Below are 16,780 nucleotides of genomic sequence, written 5' to 3'. Positions count from 1 at the left end.
TAAAGCTGCTCGGAAGATATATGTATGGTTTAGTTAGTTCAGTTCAAAACAATTTTTTTTGTCAACTTTCAAAACAATTAAAATTTTAATTGAACACATATGTTGCAACCAGCCAAAAATTGATCATTTACATTATTACTTTTCATTCTGTTCACAAATTTTTTCACATGTTTACAGATATAAAAATTTATCATGTCCAGATAAAATTTGGCCATCTCACTGACATGTGTGAAATTGTGAACCGAACATTCTGCATGCTACCTCCATCAATTTCCCTGCAATATAATACAAATTGAGTTAGAAATTATTATTTTTTGTTGTAGGAAATTATTATTATCCAAACAGTTCGTTTTTCCTGATGACAATGTTTTAAATCAACAATAAAAAAGAAAACAACTTTTAAAATGATTTATTGTAACTTAATGTTCAAGTATATGTATATTAAGAACAAAAAAGGTGTCATGAACCAGAGCAAGTTGTCTATGTCAACCAAAATGACTCAACTCCACTTTTGAAAAAGAAAAGAAGCACTTTGTGGTTTTCTTTTAACTATTAACATGGGATTCTTCGTCGGTGGATGATTATATAGTTTATAATCCAAATTATTCCCACACAATTATTTAATACTATTGGAACATATATTATATTATCATACCAAAGTTTGTTAACGAGACTTTGTCTCCATTCTCACACGTCTAGTCTCACTTTTCTCTCTCATTGCAAAGACTTAACTATATGCTTATCTTTTTATAATCATGGTTCAATTATATTTTCCATCAGGTAGAGCTAAATCACACACACAAATTCCTAAAGCAATGTAGGTTATTCTAATGATGTTTCAAACAAACAAAACAAAAACTTTTTAATGGTGTTATATATATGTTATAGTTTAAAATTAAATAATTTGGGGCTACAACGTCAAGATCAGATAGCTAATGACCAAAATTAAGAAGCTTGAAATTTATTAAAAATTGATTACCTCTTCTCGGTTTAGCGGTTGTCTTGACAACCGAACCGACGGATTTCTTCTCAACCGGAGTTTCTTCCTCCGGGAATAAAACTCCGTCAATCCCCTGAACCGAAATACGTCCATCTGTATAGATATCAGGATCGAACAAATAAGCAGAACCGTCACCATGACCGAATTTAACCGAACCGTCTGCCTCCTGAGCCTCTACCTTGTGAGGAAACCGGAGAGAATCATACCGGATTTTCCCAAACCGGCGTACAGAATTGTACATACTCTCCTCGGTTTGATACTCCGGTATGATATGGTAATACATTATTTGCTCTGGAGCTCCCGGTTCGCTCAATTGGTCTGTAGTCAACTTAGCCATAGCTTCGTCGTTAGGAGCTAAGACCGTCAACACGTAGCCTTCCGACACGAGCCGACCCATCTCGGTGGCTAAAGAAGTGAGGTTGACGAGAATGTCCGCCATCTCGTTGTATCCACCGTAATGGAGCAGAGTGTGGATAAAGTCTTTGACTTGAGCCTCTCCGTTGAAATGGTGGCGAGGCCCGCCCGGTCCTGGCGCCGGAGCCGGAGCTAGTGACGGGCCTGGTGACATTGCGTCGTGAATCGGGAGAACCGGTGGTGCTCCGGCGGGGACTGGTGCGGGTTTTTTCTTGAGACGGTGGGTTCTCGGGTCTACTTCCGGCGCTCCTTCCGGTAACACGGCGGAGATGGAACGGAGGTTACGACGGCGGTTGAAATCTTCTTGAACGGAGCGAGGGATTAGAAGACGTTCGATCCCGTGGATGACTCCGTCGGGTCGGGTTACATCGTCGGGTCGGGTGATTACGGCGGAGTTGACTTTACCGGCGGTGAACTGGAGGTGATCGTTGGAGAGAGAACGGTGGCTGACGACGGACGAGGCGGAGAGATGAGTAGAAGTGAGTCTTTTGGGGAGAATGTGGAACATCAAGAGTGTTTGTAATGATTTGAGATTCTTGGGTTGTAACAAGAAAGATTTGAACTCAGGGTCGATGTTACGTTCTAAAGCTTCGTTGCGAGGAGCGAAGATTGTGATGTTGTGTTGACCAACGGCTTCTTCTAATGTTTGGAGGAGAAGAGCTTTCTCCACGAGCTCTGCTAGTTCGGTGTAGTGAGAGTCGAGAAGAGCTACGAGGACGGAGTTGGAGTTTATTTGACTCGACCCGGTTTTATCGGGTAATGCGGTGGTGCTAATGGAGGAGGCAGTCAAAAGGAGGAGGGAGAAGAGGAGGTTGGAGACGCCTTCCATGGTGGTCGAAGGAAAGAGTGAGAGAAGGAAGAATAGAAAGTGTCGGCGATTTAAAGAGGTTTGGTTTGTGAATTAAGATTTGGTAAGGTGATGTGATTTTGATTATGATTGTGATGTTTCTACTTCCCAATTTTTTTTTTGTTCGTGTTTCATTTTCTTAGATATTTAATGATTTTAGGTGGGTGGGTTTAATGCTTTTCTTTAATTGTTTTCTATTTAATTGGGATTCATTTGGCGATTTGGAGGACAAGAGTGAGGTCCACACGGGAAGTAAAAGTTATGGTGACGTCTTTTTAAACTTGAAGCCAAGAGTTCAGCTTTTTCAACAACTCATCAGCTTCTGGGCTATTTCTGAGTTTGAGCCTCGTGTTGTGTGTGTCGGTTACTCATATGCACAATTCACGTTGCCTTCCAGTCAAATATCTTTTCATTTTTTGGGGTCTTTTTCTTCTAATAAAAGAGCAAAAATATTATACTAAATGTTTAGTTTCGTATAAACCGAAATAGTCGTCTAGGAACTGTCTTTTTTGTTAGTCAATTGTTATATGGTCACCATGGTAGATGAAATAATTGGCTTTTGGTTAAAGGGTTAATTTACTAACTAAACAATTTATAATACAATATTAAGAATATAGCTATAATTTTGACATAATGTAATTTTTTTAATGAAATTTCAAATTTATTGACCAGAGCAAAACAATGTTCTTTACAAGTCAAAAAAATCTGGAGTCTATAGAAAATTTATCTTCTATGGTGGAACCATCATTGGAGCAATCCTGCATATTTATTTTCTAGCTTATATCTCAACGAAACTATCATGTTTCTCATCATCTTATCTAGGTATGGGCATAAAATCCAAAACTCAAAATCAGAACCGAATCCGAACCGAAAAATCTGACCCGTTATCCGATCCGAAATATAAAAATATCCGAACGGATCTCGTAGAGTGGTACAAAAAAATCTGAATCCAAAGTATTATTAACCAAACTCGAACGGATAACCCGAAAAATTCGAAATTAATAATCAATATAAATATTTGAAATATATATAAGTATTTTAATTATTAAATTAAATATAATAAATAAATATTAAAATTTTAATAAATGCTTTAAGTACACAACTAGATTTTGATCCGCGCTTAGAAAGTGCGGGATTATTTTTGTTGACATATTTATTACTCTATTTATTTGCTCACTAATATGTTTGTACGCATTTGGTTTTCGGTTTGGTTCTAATTTGTATTTTTTTTGTTTTCAGATTCATTCCAGTTTGATTTCCATTTCTTGATTCAAGAAATATAAGAATCGTTCGGTTATTTATGAATTTTGATTTGATTTTGGTTTGGTTAACTTAGTTTTTGGTTTGGTTCGAATAACAATGTTAAGAACCTGTTAAAATTTTGAGTTCAATTCGACTATGGTCCGGTTCTTGTTTTTAGATAATTTAGAGTAATTGGGGTAAAAATGATCGAATTTTTGGAAAAATAACGAATAATTCAGATAAATATAGATATTTTAGCTAAAGAGTAATCGAGTGATTCTATTCTAGCAGAAAATTAAAATAATTTTAAATATTTTGGATAAAAAATAGTATGAAAATTCATCTTTTGGGTAGAAATATAAAAATTGTTCGGTTATTTATGAATTTGTATTTGATTTTGGTTTGGTTAATTTGGTTTCCGGTTTGGTTTGGAAAACCATTATAATTTCGAGTTCAATTCGACTATGGCCCGGTTCTTCTTTTTTTTGGATAACTTAGAGTAATTAGGGTAAAATGATGTTTTTTGAAATTTCAGAAAAAATAATGGATAAGTCGGATAAATTTAGATACTTTGGATAAAAAATATTCGGGTGATTCTATTTTAGCATAAAATTAAAAATAATTTCAAATATTTTGGATAGAAATAGTAGGGAAATCCGTTTTTTGTGTAGTTTAGTTTATAGATAGTATTTTAGAATATTTTATCATTTTAAAATTAAATATAATAAATATTTTTAAAATATATAGACTGTATTTTGAATATTTGGATATCCATTTGGTTTTTAGTTTGGTTTTGATTTGGTTGTAGTTTTTCTGTCCCAAGATATAGGACTTGTTTAGATATTATAAATATTAATCCGGTGTTGTTTTTTTTTTTTTGGAAAATACTATTACTAAGAACATAATAATAAACTAAATTTATTTTAAATGTTTGGTAAATATTATATCATATAATAGATGCTTTGGTTAAAAAAATATTCAGGTGATTCTATTCTAGCAGAAACTAAAAATAATTTCAAAATTTTTGAATAAAAATAGTAGGGAAATCCTTTTTTCAGTGTAGTTCAGTTTATAGATAGTAGTTTTAGAGTATTTTATCATTTTAAAATTAAATTTTATCATTTTAAAAATATATAAACTTTATTTTGTTTATTTGGATATCCATTTGGTTTTTATTTTGGTTTTAATGTGGTTTTAGTTTTTATGTCCCCAAGATATAGGAATTGTTTAGATATTTATAAATATTAATCCGGTGTTGATTTTATTTTTTTTTAATTTGGAAAATATTATTACTAAGAACATAATAATAAATTAAATTTATTTTAAATGTTTGGTAAATATTATATCAAATAAGTATACTATTATAGTAATATTATTATACTTATAGAAATCTGTACTCAATTATTCATTTAATTAGGATTACATATTGAGAATAATTGATATATTATGAGGTGGACAGTAAATACAAAAAAATTAACATATTATAACTTACCATATATTTTCGATTGTAAATAAGGTGGGATCTGCGATTTATTTTTATATATCAGCTATTTATTTGGTTGTTATAACTAATTTCTATAACTTATTAATTAAAATTAAATAATAATGGCACGCTTGTAAATAGTTTAAAAATAAGGGAATGTCTAAAAAATGTCTGATGTTTTAATTGTATTGATTAGTTACAAATAAGTATTTTATAAATTTTATAATTTTTCATTGAAATAAAAAGTTTACTATCTATAAGACAATACATATTTTTATAAATGACGTTTGTTTTCATGTTTGATTTAATATTTTATTGTTATTTTATCAATTTTATGTGTGATAAATTAATTTTTATTTAATTTAGATGTTTTTTATGTTTTGGTTCAATTTTTTTTGTTTTTTATTTCGGTTATATCCGAATCAAACTGATATAATCTGAATTTAAACGATATATGATTATTTTATGGGTTTTACGACGCAGTACAATTTTGAACCGGACTTGAAGTGTTATTATCCGAACACGATCCATATTTATAAAATTTAAGTATGGAACCTATGATCGTAAATCCGAAAATCCGAAAACCCAAAAAACTTGATCCAAACGCTAACGAATACCCGAATGCCCAGACCTAATCTTGTCTAACAATGTAATCAATAACATTTAATATTTCTTTTCTCCGGTCATAACCTTGTATATAGCAAGTAGACGGTAAAAGTGAAAGTGGGTAATAACGTCGGTAAATTTAAAACATATGGCTAGAATTAAGACATGGCTGTATTATAAAAGCTCTATAAATACTATATTACAAATATTTGAATAATAGAAAATAATAATAATTTTAAGAGATAATTAATATAAAGAAATACTATTAAGATTTGGTAATACAAAATTTCAACCTTTTTCAGTAAGAGTCATCAGTGTTAAAAGAACATAAATGATGTTTAAAACATAAGAAAATTACACGTTATACTTTCAAAATAAAATAGAACACTATAAAATCTTCGGATAGAATAAGAACATGATAAATAATATAGTAATATAATTTGTCTTTGTTACACTAGGAATGAAGCATAAATAAAACAAATGTATTTTATGTTACATTTTTTACTCTTTATGTATATAATAGAGTAGAAAACAATTTTTTTTAAAGAATATTTCAACTCTATTCTAATTCCGCCTTCACTTTTCAAATATTAAACCCTAAATCCTAATCACTAAATCATAACCTCATAATCACAAAACCCAAATTTAAAATATAATATAACTAATATCTGAAAATAGTAAATTATACTATATAATAATATAATAGAATAGATTTGAAAACTAAAATTTTTTAAAACATAAAAACAGAGAAGATAAGAAGATAATACAAAAGCAACATCAATTTTAGACTTGCGTAATTGCTGTTCTATTTTAATGGATAGTAAGAAATGGAAGAACACAAAAGATGGTATGTCAATTAACAGCGGCGATGACCGTTGTATATGTGGAGATAACTTAAGTGGAGTAATATATGATTATGTTTTCGTAGATATTATGAGAAACAAAGATCTGAAAGAAAAGAAAGAAGAAGAGTTAAAGAAAAAATAATAAAAAGAACAGCGGTCGATATGAAAGAAAATATGTTGAATATTGTGGTCAATCTTTTTTGATTAGTTACCTAATTATAATTTGTTTATTGCATACTAAGTGTAATTTCTCTTTAGATAAATTGCTATTGTGGTCATCTCGATTTTTTTTTTTTTGCACCACAGTTGTTCCAGCTAGATAAAATTACAAATTGATATTCGTTTAGCGCTATTAAATATCTAAGTTAATAAAACGTGCGACATGTACAATGATAGGGTTTTAACAATTGAAATAATTAAAGTTTAGTTACACATTTACAACTTATAATACAAAAAAAAGTTTAGTTACAAACTTATAACTTATAATACACTAACCATCCGGGTTCAACTTACGGTGGGAAAAACTATTTACAATGTTTGAGTTCCCGACAGAAATATGAAACCACTTTTTTTTACAATGCTAATTTCCCGACAAATAGGTGAAACAACCTTTTCTTACCAAAAAAAAACTTATAATACACTAACTGTAGAACTATATTTACTTTATGAATATGTACGAAGTAGTGGAAGCTTCTATGATCCAATACTTTTACTAAAGGTTCATTAATATTTTTATGCCAAAAATTCTGAGTTCCGATTTTCAAAGAAAGCAAAATTATACAAATTAACGGAGAAAAATTTACAAAGAAATTGCAGCATGCATGGATATTTTCAAACGTAGATCCGATAAGACAGCTCAGATGATATATTCAAATATGAATCTTTATAAGACAAATAGAATTATCGGCTGTAAAATTGTCTGTAATATTTCTTATATTTTGCAATATCATAATTATTCAGTGTTAAAAATATATATAACAAGTATTAAACTACTAAAACTAGTATCATTAAAGCCGTAAATTAAAGAAAGACAAAAAAAGGAAGAGAATCACGGGCATATCAAACAAAGTGTCGGTGTGACATTAGAGACTCGAGGGAATTAGTATGAAAATATAATTTAATATTGCAAATGACATTATTGCCAAAAAGAATTAAGTACCATGTACCCTATATAGTTTAATATGATTGCGAATTGCTTGCCGACTGAACACTATTTACCTTGCTTTCTTTAGTATCAAACGACACTATAGAAAACACATGCTTGCCCAAAAAAAACACACATGCGATCTCCCCTCTAACAAATTATTTTATTTCTAAATCACTTGTTTAATGTTTTTTCTTCTTCTTCTGTTTTTGTTAAAAAGATATTACTGGTTTAATGCTGTGATCTACATGCGCTGTGATTGTTGAATCATAAAATCCTCGCTGGTGAACGGTGATCCTTAATAACTCAGATTTTCTTGCAAAGCACCTCAAGCCAGGTCTATGTTGTTTTTCTATTTTTCTATCGCATATCTATCTAAAGAAACTATGCATGGTTTAAAAAAAAAAAATCTATCTAAAGAAACTATCTTAATAGTTTTAATGAAAAGTGGTTCGGATTCTATACAGAAATAGAAAGTAAATAATGTCTTTTTTGAGAAAGAAGTAAAATAATGTTTGTTGTCTAGATAGTTTACTTATTATAAAAATTAAAATATAAACTCAAATACAAAAAAAAAACATTTGTGTTGATAATAGATCCGTTCTTTTGAATTCGTACAATTTATCACGATCCAATGACACTCACAAAAAAACGATAGCTAAGTAGAATTCATTTTTCATATATTCTTGTAAGTTGTAACTACAGTAAGAATATTGAAAGAGACAAAGAATTTTCCTTGATATATAATCTACATTTATGTATTAGTCGACGACGTAGCAACGGTGACAAAACAAACAGAAATTAATCGCAAAACCTTTAAACTGACATAACCTTTATACGTTTAAACTAACAGAGAAAAGAAAAGAAAAATCAAACCAACTTTTAATCCAAAGAAAACCAATACGAATAGACATTTGCTTGTTGCAGAAGACACCAGGGGCGGATGCACGTTTAAAGGTATGGGGTCACGTGCCCCCGACTACTTTTATAATTACCGTGTGTTAAGACTTAACAATATGAATTATGTAGCTCAGTGGCTTATAGTGCCCCCATTAAATATTGGAGAAAGGAGGTTCGATGTCCCCTTATAACAACTTCTATTTTACCTTTTTTCCCAAAACAACCTATTTCTCTTATTTATTCTTTGTAATTTAATATTGTAATAGCATTTACATACATCTTCTTTCCTACATTTAATTTATTACTAATTGACTTCTTTATCCTTAAATCATTTGTTCATCTTTCTAACTAATTAACTCACACACACACACACATATATATATATATATATATATATATATATATATATATATATATATATATATATATCACTTATTTTATATCATTAGTCAAAAATACTTTATACTTTCTGATAAACTTTTTAGACAATAAGACACCTAAATAAAAATTTGAAAAAAGAGATATTAAAATCAAAATTTAAAATCCAAAATATTTTAAGATTAGTTTTGTTTATAATTTCATGGTACCAAATTTAAATGTAGTATAATACTTTAAGCTTAATTTTGTTAGTTATTCTTATTTTATATTATATATAATCTTTATTTAAAATAATTAATTTATATAATATATTGTGCCCCCGATAAAAAAAATTCTGGATCCGCCACTGGAAGACACTATAGTCTTGTAACGAAATTAATTAGTAATAATGAATAACCTTGTTTTTTCTAGACTAATTGTCTTATTTGGTTGAGATAACGGACTGGTATTTCAGAGACCATATTTCTGTCATTGCTGAAGGAAAAAAATTGAATTGCATCCAACCGTGTTGTAGGGATTAGTGATCAACGGATGTTAAATTCTTTACATTTTGAAAATATTCGACATCGCATATAGTTTTAAATTGTTATCAATTTATGTCACATGTGAGAGTTTAAAAGCTTCTCATGCAAATATGTATATACTTTAGTGCTTAAGCCAAGCCTTAATTAGAGCATCATTACATATTTTACATGCCGTACAGCCGTAGAGCTAGAAGATACTAGTAGATACGACGATTTCAGTTAGTTTCTTCGTCGCCTTCAAACAGTTACGTTTTTCCTTTCAAAACACCTTAGTTTTGTGTTGTTTCAGTCACAAAAAAAAAACTACCTTTGTTTTGAAGCTTCTATCAAAGTCAGAAGTAAAACATTCAAACAAAATATAGAAAGGAAGGTAATCTTGTTTCTAAACTGTAGGTTTCTGAACAAGATTGTGCTCCTGAGTCCTGACCAAAAACATTTTTCGAATATTAAAATACAGTTTCATTAAAACTTGCCAAGAATCCCGTGACATGAATATGTACTTCGAATTCATTACGTTGAGAATATATAAATGAGCAGTAGTGGATTCAAAAAATAACTTTCTTTGCCTTGTTCTAACTAATGTGCATTTTTTTTTCTTTTTGGTTTAATGGTTGTTTAAACAGCGAGTGGGAATTTTTCTACCTAGATTTCATATTTTTTTCAGATTTCATAAAATATTTGTTACGATAATTATCTCAAGGCGTTGCCAAAAAAAAAAATTTATCTCAAGACTTTTTTGATGGTCCGTTACTCCGTTATGTTATAGATAGCAAAGTTTATCATGTTAGTAGTCCTGGGTTTTGAAACTTGTCAATTAACAACAATTTTAGGTTTGTGTTGATTTATTCGTAAGATTGATAAAAAAACATCACATATAGAGTCTTTGTTTCAGTATGGGTTATCTCTTACTTCTGAACGAAATTTTATTACCGGAATTCACAACAAAGTGCCTTGTGTATATTATTATTTTAAATTGAGTGGAAGAAAAAAATCTTTTTGTGGAGCCTTTTCTTATTAGAAAACTATAACTGATTAGGCAATAATCAGAGAAGAAAATACATTGGAAACTTCTCTATTAAATGAGAAATATATGGCAAAAAAAGAAATATATGGCCACATTTGATTTGGAGGATCTTACAATTCAATGTAGATGCAAATTCTCTGAAAAAACCACTCTTATTTGTCTTTTTGTTGGACTACACACTATGATTGTTTCATACTTATAATACGTGTGTATGAATTGATGCATGATATTTTATGGATCATGGCAGTTAATGGAACAACAGACATTTATATTTCAGACAGCTAATATTGATCTATGACCTGGTCACATGCACATAATAAAACGCGATACAATCTGACATAAAAATCTGCATTTTTTTTTTTGAAAAATGTTTGGCCACTGGAAATACTATATATATTTCCTCTCTATCTAACCAACTGTTGACGCAAAGTCAAAATATATGGTATACCAGATCAATTATACATATCTTGGTGTGGTCAGTTTTCTTAAAATTTAAAATAATACATCTATATTAAGTATTCATTTTGATTAATTTATTTTAATGTTTAAATAATACAACATAAATTAGCACGTGAAAATTGAAAAGCTTCTCATGGAAATATCTAATCTATTAAAACTGAAGTACATATATAAATTACCCCTTAGTTTTCCTCAATATTTACAACTATATGCCATTGACTTAATAAACTGTAGTTTTATAAAAAAAAATATCTTGGTTTCCAATTAATAATAAAAATATTTTATAGGTTGGTCACAGAAATCGAAGTCATAATAACTATTTTACATATCTACACCTAAAATCTAGCATATATTTTAGTATGATACACTCTGTTTTTAACATTCCTTTTCATAAATTTTAATAAAATATTTGTTCACTTACGAAATTTGGAAAGGAATATACTAAGGTATAAAATATCTTTTCACTTACTAACTTTTTTTATTCTTTTGCTTCTGTTGAACTCGAGAATAGTTATTATGATGATATAAGAAATTATCACTGTTTGATATCAACTATTTTAATTTTTATATATTTCCAAGATGCAAAATTATTGCATGAGCCTATCTTAAGTTCATGTGGCAAATTATTTTGTTTTGGGATTTCAATAATTAGCGCATACAATGTAGCAAATAAAGCTGACACTTTCATTGTTCTTCAGTGTGGACTGATGGTAATAATCACAGATTATAATCTCAAACCAAACTGAGTTCCCAGATTGTTGTATATATATATTATTAAACTATATATAAACTATTTATTTTATATACAAAGATGACATCCGCACGGGCACGTGGATCTGATTTTAGTACTTATTAAATTAGTATATTACAATCTATTCTCTTTAACAAACCAATTCATATGTAACTCTAAATTCTGATATATTAAACCAAATTTAAAATAATAACCAAATGGCCCAATTCAATAATTTAAATTATTAGCGATTTTTTTTAAAAAAACTCTACTTATTTTTAATGTTTCTATCTAAACATGTATCTATTTTAGAAAATTTCAATATCAAATGTGAACCTTATATACAACTTTGATTTAAAATATATTATATTTTAATAAAATCCAAAAGTATTCTTATTACTAATAAAAGACAGTAAACCATAGAAAGATAAACACAAACTTCTAATTTATAAAATTCAGAAGCTAAACACATTGAGTAACACAAACAAATGTCAAAACTGAATAACTATAATTAAATATATAACAAAAACTTATACCCGCACGGGTGTGCGGGTCAAAACTCTAGTGTCTACTTAGTGTTTACGCCAAGCCATAATTAGAGTACGCATTGTTTTCTCTTACGTACATTGGAGACGGTGAAGTTTCGATTGCAGTTAGATTCTTTGTCGACCTCAAACAAATACCCTTTCTTCTGAAGCTCCTATCAAAGTCAATATTAACTTATTAAGATAAGCAACAGAACTAAAGAAAGGAACATGAACAATAGTTAGGTTCACCCCCGAGGTGAATTTATGAATTCACCTCTTTCTTTATTTCAATCATATTACCATAAATATTAATGTCACATAAATAAATAAATTATAAATTACAAATAAAATAAACTTTAAATCATAAACTCTAAATTCGAACCCTAAAACCAAATCTTAGATCTTAAATTTTAAACCCTAAACCCTAAACCCAAACCTATACCCTAAACCCAAACTATATACCCTAAATCCTAAATCTAAATTTAAATCCTAGACCTTAAATTCAAACCATAAACTCTAAACCAAAACTCCAAACTCTAAACCCTAAACCCAAACTCTAAACCCTAAATCCTAAACCTTCAACCCAAACTGTAAACCATAAACCCGAACTCTATACCCTAAAATTTATTTGAAAATACATTTGATGATCATTAACCCAAAAGTATTTGAAAATTTTGGGTTTATAGTTTACAGTTTGGGTTTAAGGTTTAGGATTTAGGGTTTAGAGTTTGAGTTTAGGGTTTGGATTTAGGATTTAGAGTTTGGATTTAGGGTTTATGGTTTGAGTTTAGGATCTAGAATTTAAATTTAGATTTAGGATTTATGGTATATAGTTTAGATTTAGGGTATAGATTTGGGTTTAGAGTTTAGGGTTTGGTTTAAAATTTAAGATCCAAGATTTGGGTTTAGGGTTCGAATATATAATTTATGATTTAAAGTTTATTTCTTTTGTAATTTATAATTTATTTATTTATGTGACATTAATATTTATGGTAATATGATTGAAATAAGGAAAGAGGTGAATTCATAAGTTCACCTTAGGGTGGGTGAACCTAAGTATTGTTCAAGGAACATAAACAACGTGTCTCCAAAGTCCAAACCGTAGGTTTCTGATTAAGAATTCATTTTTTCTAATAGGAAACTGATTCATTAAAACTTGCCAAGAGCCATGACGTGAAAAGGTATTTCGAATTCATTCATTACGTTGGAACACACACACACACTGACACTCATATCTAATCTATTAAAACTGAAGTACAAATAGTATTTAACCCTAAATTTTGCACAAAAATTACATCTTTGTGCCACTGACCTTTAAACACAGTCGTTTAGCACATCACATACAACTTATTTCGCTTTTATCAAAACATAACTCACGTTTCCTAACCCACAAATTTTACTCGGTTTGGTTTGGAATAAAATCAAATGTTTTGGGCTTATCATACATGATGGCCCATATCATAATCACAACTTTTATTATTCAAAATCAAACCGACAAGACCTGTATCCAATTATTTTATAACGAACCAAAACCATTACAAACCAAAAAGTCAAATCATAAGTTTTGAGAAAACATGTAATTTAATTTAGACCAATATGAGATAATGTATCTTCACATCAACCCTTTCTTATAGAAATGTAAAAATCAACACTTTTATTTTCTAAATATATCCAACTATAAAAACAAAACCAAATATCCGTGCGGGCGCACGGGTCAAAACTCTAGTATACTATTAAAACAAAAAGCTATTTTGAGGTACCCTTTTATTTTGCAAATATTTACATGATTTATTTTTTTGCCATCTAAAATTTTATTATAACAAGCGGGCCCAAAAGAAGACGAGCCCATATCCGATACAACTAAGGCAGAAGCCCGATAAACTAAAAGCCCGAGAAGGCTAAAAATATAAATGGGCCCAAGCCCAACCGATAACAACGAAACGGTGCCACCCAAAACACGTATCAGAGATCGATGCTAAGCTTCCACGCGTCCGTCTTCACCACCGCACGCTACACGTGTCGCTTCCACTTCGCATCGAACCGAAACCGCCGGTGTGGGCTTCCGGTCGCCGGTTCCCGACTTTCCACTATACCAAATCGGAGACTCCTTCTCCGTCATCTCTATCGCCAACAACCCACCTCCAACAACAGTATTGGAGGTATAGGGTTCCTCAGCGAGTCAGCTCCAGCTGAAGACCGCCGCTAGACGAGCGCCGCTTCACCGGACCACACCTTTGGCATGCGTGAAAACCGCATCCAACTTCATCACCCCCACCACTTCCAGCGTAGAAAATCAATCGATATAGAATCGAGATCTCCTCCTGGATACGAGAACTTGGGAACACCAGAGAACCACCGAAAGCCGGCCGTCCACACCCGAGAGAAGGTGGCAACGCCAGAGTCGAAGCCGGACGACCACCATTAGACAAGCGTGCCGCCGGAGTCAAAAACATCGGATAGAACCGATCCGCTAGAACTACTAAACAGAAGAAAAACGAAAAAACAAACTGAAAAGAAAAAACAAACTGAAAAACCGGACCGACGGTGGCTATGGTAGCCCACCCGTCGGCCAGAATCGATAATAACGGCGGAGCTTTCTTAGTAGAGAAAGGTCGGAGGATATCAAGAGAGATGTGTTTGTGTTTTTTCTTTTTTATTTTGCAAATATTTACATGATCCATTGTCTTTAAAATTAACTATTTTAAAATTTAGTAATTACCAATTTTACTGAAATAGAAAATCTTAATCAACGCGCATAATCATAATAACTCTACCGAATCTTTATCTAAAATTTTCTAAGCTAAAAAAGTCAAAAGCTTTCCCGAGATGGCGACGACTATTAGAGCATCTCTAAAAAGACTCTCTATTTTAGAGTTTGCAAAACTTTAAATTTGAAGTTTCATTGTGTTCTACTCCAAAAGAAAAATTTCAAACCTAACTTCAAAATTATTTTTATTTTACACTATGATCCTTATATTTGTTATAATTAATATATATTCATAAAACTTATAAATAACTAGCACATATATAAAAATATCACATTATTAATTAATAAAATTTTACAGTAAATATATAAATTATAAATATAAATAAATAACTAAATATTAAACTACAAGAAAAAGACATTATATTTTGAAACTTGCAAAAAATCATATTTGAAGTTTAAAGATGTTTTTAAACTTCAAATATGAAGTTTTGCAAGCTTCAAAATATAGTGTTTTTTTCTTGTAGTTTAATATTTAGTTATGCATTTAGAGCTAAAGATGTTTTTAAACCTTAAACTTCTTATTTTAAGGTTTATATTTAGTTTTATGTGTAAAACTAAAATTTATGAAACCAAATATGAAATATTATGAGATATAGTGTTTTAAAGATTAAAATGATAAACAACAAAATATCTAAGAATCATAAAATATAATATGTAATTGTAATGACCAAAATACAAATAAAAATGTGAAACTTCAAATTTGAAGTTTTGAGTAGTGATACTCTGTATTTGAAGTTTCACTAATAAAAACTTCAAATTTGAAGTTTTGAAATTTACTTTTAGTTTAGAGAACAAAAAACTTCAAATATGAAGTTACAGAGTGTCTTTTGAAAATGCTCTTAGCACTTTTCCCTTATAATCTGAATTCATATGTTTGAGAAAGAGGCATTCAATGTTGTTTTCTTTTATAAATCGATCAAAGGAAATAACATCAAAAATGAAAAACAGTTGTTTCTAAGAAAAAGAGTGGTACAAATAAAGAAAACTCCATTGAATTGATATAAATATCTTCTCTTTGTGGAATTAAAAGATCTAAAAAAGAGGATAAAAGTGATCAAGAGGTTAATTGATTTCAGTTTCAGGGCATCTTACATAGATTAATGTATTATTGAAGTTCTGCCATAAAACCATCAAGAAAATTTTCATTGTTTGATATTATGGATCCAGAAAGGTTTTGATTGGATTTTCAAACCTTAGTTTACTATTTTGACTAATTCTTTATTGTTTTATTATGCAGAGATTTGGAAACAGTTTTCTCCTCTACCTCTACTTCTGCGGTTTTCAAATAAGGTTGTTTACAATCTGTCTTCGTCAGAAACAGGCCGCTTTCCTCGCAACTATCAGCAAAGTTTGTGCTTTTCCTTCTTAATCTATGCTGCCTCCACGGCACAGCCTCAAGTAATAAACAAAAAGTAATATTTTGAAAACCGGACTAGAAATTAATTCGACATTGTAACTGGATCAATAGTCAGACTTGACTAACCGGTTCAACCAGATTTTAAATTTAATTTTTTATATATATATATAACATTAGTTTTATAAAATTTTATATTATTACTACAATCTAACCAAAATTGATACATAAATAAAATAAAAATTTAAGAAAACTAGTTTATTTAGAAAGATATTTTTAAAAATATAAATTTTAATAAAATATTCTTGAGTTTTCAATTTATAATTTATAATTTTTTTCTTAACTTGAATTTGAGAAAATCATGTTTTAATATTGAAACGGGTCATCAATTTTACCGAGTTTGATTGGTGATATTACGTGTATGCACACTAATTAACCTAATGTGCACACTAACACAATCAAATGGTATGTTTATGTAGCACTTTAGGATCGAACCCACAGAGACCAACAATTACACTTTATCTTTATGAGATCAA

At 29.9% G+C, this 16,780-nt stretch overlaps 1 protein-coding gene across 1 annotated transcript; it reads right to left on the bottom strand.

The window, feature by feature from the left end:
* Positions 1–100: 100 nt before the first annotated feature.
* LOC108855152 (fasciclin-like arabinogalactan protein 15) lies at positions 101–2,380 on the bottom strand. The gene is made up of 2 exons (XM_018628890.2): positions 980–2,380; positions 101–275 (listed from the first exon to the last, which is right to left on the bottom strand). Exons 1-2 carry the CDS (start codon positions 2,241–2,243, stop codon positions 217–219), a joined length of 1,323 nt encoding a protein of 440 aa, XP_018484392.1. The 5' UTR covers positions 2,244–2,380; the 3' UTR covers positions 101–216.
* Between the last annotated feature and the right edge of the window lie 14,400 nt (positions 2,381–16,780).

This window comes from Raphanus sativus, chromosome 4, assembly GCF_000801105.2.
Source record: "Raphanus sativus cultivar WK10039 chromosome 4, ASM80110v3, whole genome shotgun sequence".
NCBI lineage: Eukaryota > Viridiplantae > Streptophyta > Magnoliopsida > Brassicales > Brassicaceae > Raphanus > Raphanus sativus.
This window is presented reverse-complemented; position numbering and strand designations above follow the sequence as displayed.